We start from the raw sequence: 12,153 nt of genomic DNA, 5'->3' as shown, positions 1-12,153 counted from the left end.
AAACAGTTTGTTTTTTCAAGAAATTATGCAAGCTGAAGATGAACTTTAATAAAAACTAATGTTTCTGTTCTGTTATTGCTCCTCGTGGGGAAATCTTCTTTTAGCAAGACCGCTTTAGGAAGGTCAAAGATCATAATCTGTCACACAATATTATGAAACTTGCTAAAAATTAATCTTTTTCACAGCCTTAATGATTGTATAATCTAGATTTCCTTTTATTCTTTTCCCTTCCCTTTATTTCCTATTATTAAAGCAGATGAGAAAAAGCCTGCGGGACTGACTCAGAGTACATGTGTGGGAATAGTTGCCTAAGCAATATGCAAAGCCAAATGAACAACACACTGTAGGATTAATAGATTTTCAACAGGTATTCAGCCAGGGATACCAAAGGAAATGAAACAATTGCCTGCAGATTACTGCACGGTATCGAAACGGAGAAAAAAAACCAGATCGAGTTTTAAAGAATGCTGTGTGTGTGTGTTTGTTCCGTTCTGCAGCAACCAGGCGGTGAGGATGCTGGAGTGCAGAGAGAAAGCTACACCGGACATGTTCGGAGAGCTGCTCCGCAACGCCAGCAACATGGGAGACCTGCGCAACTGCCCTGTGAGAGCACACACACACACACACACACACGCACACGCACACGCACGCACGCACGCACGCACGCACACACACACACACACACGTAAAAACAACAGTGTACAAAATATAAACTGTGCTTTAAAGGGGACCTATCATGCAAAATGCACTTTTGTACGTCTTTTAAACATGAATATGTGTCCCCGGTGTTCCAGGGAACTCACCAAGTGTCAGAAAACACAACCCTCTCTATTTTCCTCCATACCCAAATCTCTAAAAAAGGGTCTGCAACGGATCTGATAAAAACTGATCCAGATTTAAACACTGTCCTGACGTCAGGACAGTGGCGCTACGGCTATTGGGCCAACTCCACCAATCAGGAGGAGACAGCCACGGCCATTGCCGTTCGAAAGCGCTGGAGACGCTGTAGTACATATGCCAGGCCAGTAGATGGTGCTGTTCTCACAGAATCAGCCCTTGCAAAAACAGAGCTAAAAAATGTCAAATTGAGCGAAATGAGGCATGGCTAAAATGCATGATCTGTTTGGTATTTTGAAAAAAAAAAAGTATAAATATGCTTTATATAGATATGGTCCTACACTATATTATTCAAATATAGCATGATAGGTCCACTTTAAATATTTATTTGAACCACTCTTCTATTTTTTTGTGTCATCAAATATGTAAAATCAGAAAATGTCTTCTTTCTAATTTGGAAAGAAGGTCCCCCCCCCCCCCCCCCAGAAAATAGAAGGATGATGGAATCCCATTTTTAAATATAATTTGCAGCGTAACCATTGGTAGTTTTGTTGTTTTTCTTTTTTTGTTGTTCTGTGTTAATCAGCAGCTCATTTTCTTTTCATTTTTCTTCCCACTTTCTATTACCGGTAGCTTTTTCTGAGTTCTCTTCATCGCCCTCCTTCACAGTTTATGATCAGCATTGTCTTGCACAATGATATAAAAAGAAAATGTAATTGTGCTGGAAACAATCGCGTCAAAAATACTCGTCCTGAAGAATGTGAGTCCTGCGGGAGTCTCACCTCTGTTTATCTTCCACCACTTGCAGCGCTGATCTTTCGTTAATACCACATTGGGCCTTGCTCAAACACAGTGAGGGTATTTGGATGGGAGCGAGGCTGCTGGGAGATACTGTAGAGTGGGAGGATATTTGCTTTGTGCAAAAGAGTTGACCCAAGACTCTCCACTGAAGTTCTAGAGTTTAATTTTACAGTTATTTAAAGTAAGCTCATGTGTTAATTATATTTGATATATAGATGCTGTAGTGCTTGTTTACCACTTTATAAAGTAACTACATTTAAAATGGTAAATATTTTTATTAAAAAGCAAGACATCAATTGTTTCCAATCCTTTTCTTACTCTAATTACTTGTATTCCTAAATTGAAAGATTTCAGTTTTTTGTGTTTTTCAGTTTTCTTTTAACTGGTTTAAAAAAGGCAGGGTGTTTATTTTTTCAGTGGTTTCACATAAAATCATAAACCAATAAGGGTTTAGCATTTCATAGGATGTAGGATATATAATAGGATTAAAATCCAAACACATTTGGGATGGTTTTTGAAATGCTCCGTTTGCTCAAAGTAAAAGTATGGAAGTAAAAGTTAAGAGAAAGTGTGGGAGAGAAACTCCCTCAGCAGGGAACTTTGGGATTTTAGCCTTTGCAGACCATTTCAACAAACTACAGGAAAGAGAAAACCCCAAAAAGCGTAATTGGGCCCCTTTGATTTGTGCTTTAAACTAATAGATTTAGATAATATGGCTATACTGTTGCCATATATCCATGTTGTTGATCTTCCAGAGCCAAACAATAAGTACATATAGTATGTTTTCATACCGCCTCTGTAGATGTGTGGTGGTTCAATTTTCACCAATCCTACATGATCTGCCTCCTCAGCATCTCCATTGATAAAGCGAGATTGTCTCTTTATGTCAGTGCTGTATGGAGTCGTGAGGAATCATAAGCACAAACATTTCCCTAAACTTGTTATATTCTGCTGTGAAGAATGCCACGATCAGCATTCTGCAAACCTACAGCATCCTCTGACCGGCAGCACTGTTATATAACTCACTCTCTCCTGGAAAGGCCTGCATGGCCACGGCACAAAAAGGGAAGAAAAAAAGGAAAGTCATCTTTGCATATAACCCTCGGAGCTGAGACCACACTGATCAGCGTTGTTGAAGCAGAGCAGATCTGTGTGTACGATCATGTGATGATGAATGATATTGTCAGCGGCTTTTCCCAGCAGTGAGAGCTCACTGAGGCTGCGTGTCCTCAGCTAGCGCATAGCCTGTGTCTCGGTGCTCTGCTGTTTTGGCTGAATTTAGAAGCAGACCCTGGCAAAATACCTTCCTGCCATCTCGGTGCCAGTGCAACACAGCATGCCGCCCACAAAGGCAGAGCTCTGTGTGTGTGTGTGAGACTGTTGTGTTTGGCAAAGTGTGTGGTTGCCAGGGTGTTCTCAGGCTGTTTCCGAGCACACTCTGCCAGCACTGCATGTGTGTGTGCGCGCTTATGTGTGTGTGTGTGTGCACCAGCTCTGCGGTGGGTCATGACTCAAAGGAAGGATTCAGAACACACGGTTCTGAACTCAACAGAAGGCTCAAGGGACAAATACAACTCAGCACAGCAACGCTTTCCTCTCTTACATTCCTTTATCTCTCACCCTCATTCTCAGTTTATTCGTGTGTGTGTATCTGCATGCATCTCTGCCAAATAAAGGGATGGTTTTAGCGACTACTGTCACACTCTAACACAGGATGAATAAACCAGTTTGATCACACGCCACTCTTCTCTCTCCCTCTCTCCCTCTCCCTCTCCCAGAGTAACTGTGGGGAGGTGCTGCGTATCCGCCGGGTGCTGATGAACTCTCCGGAGATCGTGTCCATCGGCCTGGTGTGGGACTCGGACCACTCTGACCTGGCGGAGGACGTCATACACAGCCTGGGAACCTGCCTGCGTCTGGGAGATGTGAGGGGACCACACACACATAACACACACACATAATACGGTCAATAAAATACATTAGCATATGTTACACATGTCAATGAGAGCAGCCAAGCACGTACACCCGAACTCTGACATAAATATAAATAAACTACCACTCCAAAATAAAATATTCTGCCACATTTTTTATTTATCCTCTGTTCCCCTAATAGATATTTTGTTGACATACAATAACATAACCGTCCTTGTTTTTTGGTAACATTTGTCAAGTGAAAATATTTCAGATATGTTATCCTTTTTTAATTAGACAAATCCATCAAAAAAACTATATAAAAACTCACCAATGGTTATCAATTTATTAAAAGAATATATATATATATTTATAATTCTTCAAAATCTGTGGTGTTATGGGATGACCAAGCAGAAATTATTAGAGTCCAGGTGCTTCTGTGTATCAGATTTTACTCATACTTATATATTTGGGTTGAGCTTGGTCCACAAGACTTCTGAGAATATTTTACTGCAATTACAAAAAAAAAAGTTCTCTAAGGATCAGATTTTACCCCCTTTTTTTACATTTGATCATTTTGGTTCATGAGATTTTCAACAGCAAGTCAAATGTGGATCTTCAGACCACAACATATTAAAAGTACTTTTTTGCTGCAAACGCTATAGTTACGTTTCCATCTTAATTCCCATGGACATCACATTCAAATAACATGGGCCATCCTGCAAATTGACTCCCTCTAGAAATGTAAAGAAATCTTTTAACTTCTTAAACCAGATTACAATCCTTTTTTTCCCTAGGCTTTAGGCTTACTCTTACTTATTACATATTTTCTGCGTGGGAAGTCGAGTACCGAAGGCTACGTGATATGTTAAGTTTAAGTGCTTGAATCGTGACGAGTGGCAATGAAATCTGATGTGGCCTTGCTCCCATTTCATGAATGGATAATTCTTTTTTCTTCCTGCCTGTCATGAAAGGGAAGACAAAAAGAGATAAATTGGTCTTCTATATTAAAAATGTGCAACATAGGCAGGGCTTTCTATAAAAAAGTAAATGACAGGACCTTAAGACGGCTCCTATAATCACTTGAACTCAAACTTTTGTCTCAGCCGGCCATGGTATTAATTTTTTATTTCAGCACGTCGGCTACACAGAAATGCCAATATTTGTTTATACAGTAAATAGTTGAATATTCAAATAAATGCTGATCCACGCTTAACAACAGCCCTCCGTTGGCACACAGCTGAACTCTCCCCCTATGGAGAGGGCTTAACACTTGACATACATTTACAGGCATGTACGTCATATAGTGACATAGGAAGTAGATATCAATCTGATGGCTTGATGACGCAGGCAGGCTAGAAAAAATATTTAATTTCATAGTTTTTGGGTTAGTTGGAACTCCAGAAACCCCAATGTATTTTCACACGCAGGAAAAAGTATGATTAATATTATATTCCCTCTCTAAATAAACAAAACCAGAAACTTAACCCCCACATCAGAGGTGCAAATACCCCGAGGCATGTTGAAACACACACTAGTGGTCCAGCATCGAGATATAAACACTTTCAAGGACACACATATACTACTAAATGTGCTCAACACTCAAATACACACTTAATGACAATCATAAATACAGAATACAACCATGTGCATGCGTCAGAGGCCAGGAAACTCGACCAATCCCGTTGCAGCTCACACTGAAATGAGAAATGAAAACACGCCACACAATGGAACACCTGACTTCCATTATGCTGTTAGAGCTTCTGCTTTCACACCTCTCTCACACACACACACACACACACACACACACACACACACACACACACACACACACACACACACACACACACACACACACACACACACACACACACACACACACTCACGACCCCTGATACTCTGTGTCATGACTGAGTAATGTTGATGCATTTTAATGCCACTGTAACATCTCCAGACGCATTCTGAAGCGATATCCATGAATAATGGATCAGTGAATATGACTATGTGTTACAATGAGTCAAGTTCTTCCCTCTATCTTCTATCTTCCCTCTCCGCCCGCCGCCGCTTCCCCTCGTTATCATCCCGCGGTTGCGAGATGAAGCTAGTTGTCAAATACAAATCGGAGGCACAATCTATCGCATTCTCTGCTTTTGTCTGCGCGTTCAAATCAGCGGAAGTGAATCCATCTGCCTCCTGAATCCCTCATCCTCTTCCACTGCTTTCCCTTTCTCTCTTTGTCTGTCCTCAGATTTCTCTCTTCTCAGCTTCCCTGGTACACTTTCATGTTCTATCCCTCCTCTATTAGATTGTTGTGGTCCTGAAACGATTCATCTTTTACAATAAATAGATAACATTAGGTCATTTATCAAGCAGAAATGTTGAGCACTTGCTGGAGCCAACTTCTAAAATATGAGGATTTTTGTTAGGTTGTATATTGAATGTCCATGAGTTTTTAGATTGTTAGTAGTGTATGGCTGCAAGATATGAGGAAGAAAGGCCATGTGGTTGAACATTGTTGGATATTGTCCTAATGACTTTACCTGGGATAAATAAACAGATACGTTTACTCAGGTCTTCTGCTTGCAGTATGCTAAACAAGTGCTTGTTGAAAAAACAAAGGAAAATATACTATTTCTGTCACTCTAAAGTGCAGTTTCCTAATGATACTAATCAACTAATACAACAACAAAAATCAGAGAATGCCTTTTTGAAAATGTTGGGAATTTAAAGGAAGTTACTTTATCTATGGAAATTGTGTGTAAACTTATGAGGAAGAATTGACTTACAAAGGTGATCCATAATTAGAGTAGTTGTTGGTTGCATTCCTAGATCAGTGAGTAAGGATATGCTTTTGCAGCAGCATGTGAATAACAAAACAGAACACAATAAAATAGAATGATACAGAAGGTCATGGTCTTAAACCCCTAACTTGTATCCCATTGTACTGCCTACGTAAGGTGTGCAAAGCAGTAGTATTAATGTGAGGTCTGTCCATCATTTCTGCATTTAACTGCAGTATAAATGTGTATCACTGTGCAGTATGTACAGTATGCAATGAGAGGAAAGTGAAGTATAACTGTATACAGCAGATGAACCAGGTGAGCAAAAATGTGCTTGTATTAACATTATCTCCCCCCCCCTGCTGCACACCTCTCTTCCCTGCATCCCTCCCTCCCTCCCTGTCTCCTCCCCTCTCTCCCTCTCTCTCTCTGTAGTTGTTCTACCGTGTGACAGAGGAGAGGGCTCGCCAGGCGGAGCTCTACTTGGTGGGCATGGTGTGCTACTACGGCAAGCACTACTCCACCTTTTTCTTCCAGACCAAGATACGCAAGTGGATGTACTTCGACGACGCCCAAGTCAAAGAGGTGAGACACAGTTTGGAGGCTGCATGCTGCAACACAGGGAAGGGGGTGCTGCTACAATATCTGCTGCATCTCCAGTTGTGCCTGCGAGTGCAGCTGCGATGACAAGAACTACGCTGTGTGTTAGTTCCACTGCTGCATGGTCAGCGGGGGCAGCTCGCGATTGATTATGTGTTTAAATGTTTAATCCCGCCCTTTGTTTTATTCTTGCCGCAGGTTTATGTGCTAGAACTGGTCTTATGGTGCAGTACTTCATGATTTATCTTCTATAGGGCTGGGAAATGATATACAGTATTGAGGAAAGCCGGGTTCGTTTGTGTCAAAGTGTGATATAAAGTGTCCTTGACCCTTTTATCAGTCCCGGTGTACACTTTGGCATATTAGGTTATTGAGCTAATGGAAAACTGTGATAATATGATACCAATAAGGACACAGAGCAGCACAGTGTGTGTTTGACCTTCTGGTTTTTGTGGAATATGCGTAATATTATATCCTAATACAGATAGATTTTCTTTATGTATGCTTGTGTGTGGGTTCATATGTATGTTTATGCGTGTGTGTGTGATGCCCTGCTGCACTTCCAGATCGGCCCTAAGTGGAAGGACGTGGTGTCTCGCTGTATCAAAGGCCACTATCAGCCCCTGCTGCTGCTCTACGCTGACCCCCGTGGGACGCCGGTGATACTGCAGGAGAGCTCCAACCCCTGTACCAGCTCCAACCCACAGCTGGAGCTCCAGCACTGCAGCAGCAAGGCCGGTTACGACAGCGAAGACTCTGGTACAGCAAAGACGACACACTCCGCTACAGATCAGATTACTCAGTGTTTATCATCCACGCGGGGGGGCATGTGAGGTTACAGATTTAAAGCCCTGACCTTCAACCCTTTAATCCAACTTCTGATTTTCTACTGCAGAGCTGGAACTTATTTCCCATGCCCTTTCACTGTAAACATATGGAGATACAGGATTAACTAAAAGGTAATCCCTCTTTTTTTTCTTAAAATCTTTTTTTCTATCTCAGGTCGGGAGCCGTCTATATCCAGCGACACTCGTACTGACTCTTCCACTGACAGCTCGAGTCACCGCGCCACCCGCAGCCGATCCCTCCACCAGTCCACGGGAAGCCACCTCTCCAGCGAGTCCCAGACCACGGTGGTGTGTAATTACGACATCGGCACACCGCAGCACGGTGCCGACGCTGGAGGTAAAACGGCATTTCAAATCCAGTTGTAAAGTTACATAGTTAAACTAGAAAACATTGTTAGCATTGTTGGCAGCGCCGAACACACAAAGTGACTGCAGTGCTTTCAGGGAGAAAGTACTCAACTGCGGTACTTGTTTAAGGTACAAGTAAGAGCAATTAGTGGTAATGAAGTGCTTTGTGCTTCTCCACTGCAGTCTCTTTAGGTTATGCACCTCCATACTGGTTATTCTCATATTTACTAGCACTGTTGTCTACATAATTGCCCCCCTGTGGGATGAATCCAAAAGTTATTGGATTTACTTGTTCTGCCTTTCTTCTCCCACGTTCAGAGTCAGCAGTGGAGGGTCCTCCCCGCCCTTCCTCTCCTCCTCTGCAGGAGTACAAGGAGACGGCCGTCTTCCTCCTCTCCTCCCGCCGGCCACTCACCTCCTCCTCCTCCTCGTCTCGTCCCCTGTCCTCCTCCTCTTCGTCAGGAGTTGGGGGCTGTGAGGGCGGGGTTGGGGGCCCCCACTGGGAGGATGAAAGCACCAGCAGTGAGAGCAAGTCCAGGTACTGCACTGCTGACGCACACAAACACTTCCCACTTAAGACCATCTTGAATTCACATTAAAACTGGGTAAAGTTGTATTTTAAATGTTCTCATAATATCATAAGATAAGATAAGAGGTACTTTATGGATCCCAAATTGGGACATGTTTGCGTTGCAGCAGCATAAAAAACAAAACAAGGCATTGTCTGAATATTAAGTTATGCTAAATTCAGTACACCATGCAATTAATATGTGATGATAAAAGTATTCAGATACTCCTTATTATTGGGGGACTTTAGTATTTTCCAACCTGGCACATATTTTCCCATGATTCTATGTCTAAGTAACGAATGGGGATAACAATGTTTGCAGTTGGTCCAGTATTGAGCGAGTACGCTGCAGAGGGCATTCGCAAAACAGAGAAGTTGTATTGTCAAAATCTGCTTAAGCTTCAGCCATGACACTGAACATCTTTAAGAAAACACTAAACTATGCTTTTTGTACTCCAACACACCAAACTCTGACAACACAAAATCTCCGTCACGGTTGCTATTTCGTCTTCTGGTAACAACGTCATGTGACACAATAACAAACTCACCGTATCAAATAAAAAGTGGACAAACGTTTTTTTATTTCCCTGTAGAGTCCTTTCTATAATTAGTCACTTATTATAATAATCAGTGGTAAAACAATGTAATATATGTTAAAGTCCTGCATTTAAGACCATACTTAAGTTAAAGTACTTTAAACACAAAAAGCGCTTTGAAGTATAAAAAAAGATTTGTTACTTCGGTATTGTTTTTTCATTAAATGGTTAAAGCTCTGTGTGGGTGGACTGACTGAGCTCTCTATACCCTCTTTAATTTGTTTTCCACCTTCTTATTTCACTGAGAGATACATTTGCACTTTTTGAGTAGTTTTCAAAAGTCGAGGAACTTGTATTTTGGTGGGATATCATAGTATTCTTTCCACTCCTAGAGTCATGTAATATACAATCTAGATATGGTACGGTTTAGCATTGTATTGTGGCTTGAGATAAAGCACACTCACAAGTGATACAAAATCTTGGTAGTGATTTTAAAATACAGCAATTATCATGTATGACAGAAAACAGACTCTGCTTTCTTCTACTTTTTAAAATGGAATCTTTATTAATGCAGGGATACCTTATAATTATTGATTTCCTTATCTGTGATTCAACACAAATGGTTGTTTCTTAGGAACACGTAAGGTAATTTTTGTATTATTATCTAGAAAATATCCTACTGTAAATCTCGATTATTTTGGCAGAACAATCATGACATAACTTTCCCATGTAACATCATCTCCCCTTGCCTGTAGTTCTTCTGGAGGCCGCTACAGGCCGACCTGGAGGCCCAGGAGAGAGGCCCTGAACATCGACAGCATCTTCACCCGACCGAGAGGCCCCTCTCTGGGCTACAACACCCTGCCTGGTCCCTCTCGGCCTCCGGAGCCGCACGACGTCTTTCCCTTGGCAGGCCCTGCTCCCCCCACACCGCCAGGACTGCAGGAGGCTGAAGGGAGGGAGGTTGGGGAGTGTGAGGCAGGGTTTGGGCTGGTCGGACAGCCCAGGTCTCTGGGCGGCGGGCGGACAATGGGTCCTCCTCCCCCTCCGCCTCTGAGAGGGGTGGAACACCAACCGCGTCTGATCCAGAGGATGGAGAGTGGCTACGAGAGCAGTGAAAGAAACAGCAGCAGCCCCGATAGGTACACAAATATCAATTACTGTCTCTTCCTTTCTGTCTCCTTCGGTCATTTTCTTTCCCTCTCCTGGTTTCTCTGTCACGTTCAATCTCATGTTATCAGCGTGAAATACGAATGGGACATTAACAACAAAAAATGGTCCTACAATAGTGGCCAGGACAACAAATCAATCATTGGACAAATTCGTCAAGAGACGTATGATCCTCCCTCAACATTTCTTCCTTCTTCTTCCTTGTCTCTTTTTCTTGTTTTCTTTTTCTTTCATCATGTCAGGGAGGTGGGGCAACAGAAACGGGTACTGATGTCAGGACCTTCTTGGCGTTCGGTGCCAAAGTCAAAGAGCAGCAGTGCCATCCTGCAGGAGCTGCCCTCACCCAGCTGGGTCGGCGGCACCAACACAGGTGTGTGCTCCTGCATGTGTTTGCTTTTTTCTACTGTTAGTACAGCATTTGACCTTTTGATCATTTACATGTTTTCCGTTTTGTTCAGGCGGCCGAGGGCGCAGTGAGCTGGACGAGCTGCAGGAGGAGGTGGCGAGGAGAGCCCGCCAACAGGAGCAGCTGAAGCGAAGGGAGGCGGAGCGAGAGAAGGCCATGGGATTTAACCCCAAACCCAGCAAATTCATGGACCTGGACCAGCTCCAACACCAGGGTATGGCAAAGGAAGGGGGGGTGAAGAGAGAGACAAAAGGAATATATGAGAGGGAGTGAGGGTGCAGGAGAGGTTAGAAGGTTTTAAGGAGACTGAAAGAGGTCAGTTCACACAACTTACATTAAACATATTCACTCAAACTTACAACAGTTTAAAGATACTATGTCTTTGCTGGAGAGTAGCTCCAATGCAGACTGTGTGCATGACGAGAAACCAGAATTAGTAAGAGAGAATATATATTGATTTTCTGTACATTTGTGTGAACTGTCCCTTTATGAATAAGACAACTGCATTTAAAGCTGCACAGGGCAACTTTGTAGTGTTTTATACCCCAGATAGTAAAAAAGATCACTAACCTATTACACAATTTCAATCTAAATGTTTTACTTTGGACAAAAATAAAACACAAGGGTACGTTTATGACTTTTTAATTAGAGGGATGTGAGGCGGTTTGCCGATCCTTGCTAATAAATGGTGTGTTTTATGTTACAATTCTGCCCGCTGTAGCTCTAAGGTCACATTATCACCTGTTGTCCCGTTTAGCAGTCGCAGTGACTTGTGTGCTCTGTCTCCTCTTTGTCCTCATTCCCATCTGTTCGTCTGTCTCTCCATCTGTCTCACTCCGTCGTTATTTTTAATTTGTCTATTACTTCAGTTAGGATACTCTTAGTACTGTATATATTTGTTTTTTGTCTGTCATCCATGAGGGATTTTGTTGCGTGCGTGTTTGTGTTTGTTGCGTGTGTGTATGTGTTTGTGTCTGACAGTTCCAGCTGAGCTCTTGCTGCACTCCTATGGGACGTTCACTGACCATCACTGAGTGGGAAACTTTTTCAGGCTGATTCCCATTCAAAATCTCAATCGCAGTCCAAGTTCAAATCTCTAGGGAAATGAGCTTGTGTTTCTCATTTCACAGGAAGATTGTGGGTTGTGTTTTTCTTGTTAGATGTGTGTGTTTGAGTATATTTGTGTCGCAGTGCATCTTCGTGTGTGTGTGTTGTTGTGAGATTGTGATTCAGAGCTGTAAACGTGAGACTCAGGTAACACTTAAAGGGCCACTCCACCAATTACACATGTCAAATTCGATGTATTTGTCGCAGGGAATAATGTGACTGTAATGTCTTCTGTGGTTTT

General features: G+C 42.4%; 1 protein-coding gene across 3 annotated transcripts in view; it reads left to right on the top strand.

Annotated features, from left to right (window-relative positions):
- The window catches only part of usp54b (ubiquitin specific peptidase 54b), a 51,057-nt gene that overhangs the window by 28,750 nt on the left and 10,154 nt on the right, over positions 1–12,153 (top strand). For all 3 annotated transcript variants that reach the window (XR_004555084.1, XM_034120170.1, XM_034120171.1), the window contains 9 exons: positions 498–603; positions 3,417–3,563; positions 6,765–6,914; positions 7,496–7,688; positions 7,932–8,114; positions 8,444–8,663; positions 9,985–10,371; positions 10,642–10,769; positions 10,858–11,019. Coding sequence is in view for 2 of the 3 variants with exons in the window: in XM_034120170.1 (XP_033976061.1) it covers positions 498–603; positions 3,417–3,563; positions 6,765–6,914; positions 7,496–7,688; positions 7,932–8,114; positions 8,444–8,663; positions 9,985–10,371; positions 10,642–10,769; positions 10,858–11,019 (1,676 nt within the window). In the remaining variant the exon portion in view is untranslated. The remainder of the gene's footprint in view (positions 1–497; positions 604–3,416; positions 3,564–6,764; positions 6,915–7,495; positions 7,689–7,931; positions 8,115–8,443; positions 8,664–9,984; positions 10,372–10,641; positions 10,770–10,857; positions 11,020–12,153) is intronic.

This window comes from Trematomus bernacchii, unplaced genomic scaffold, assembly GCF_902827165.1.
Source record: "Trematomus bernacchii unplaced genomic scaffold, fTreBer1.1, whole genome shotgun sequence".
Classification (NCBI taxonomy): domain Eukaryota; kingdom Metazoa; phylum Chordata; class Actinopteri; order Perciformes; family Nototheniidae; genus Trematomus; species Trematomus bernacchii.
The sequence above is the reverse complement of the archived record's forward strand: the minus strand, read 5'-3'. Positions and strand labels throughout refer to the sequence as shown.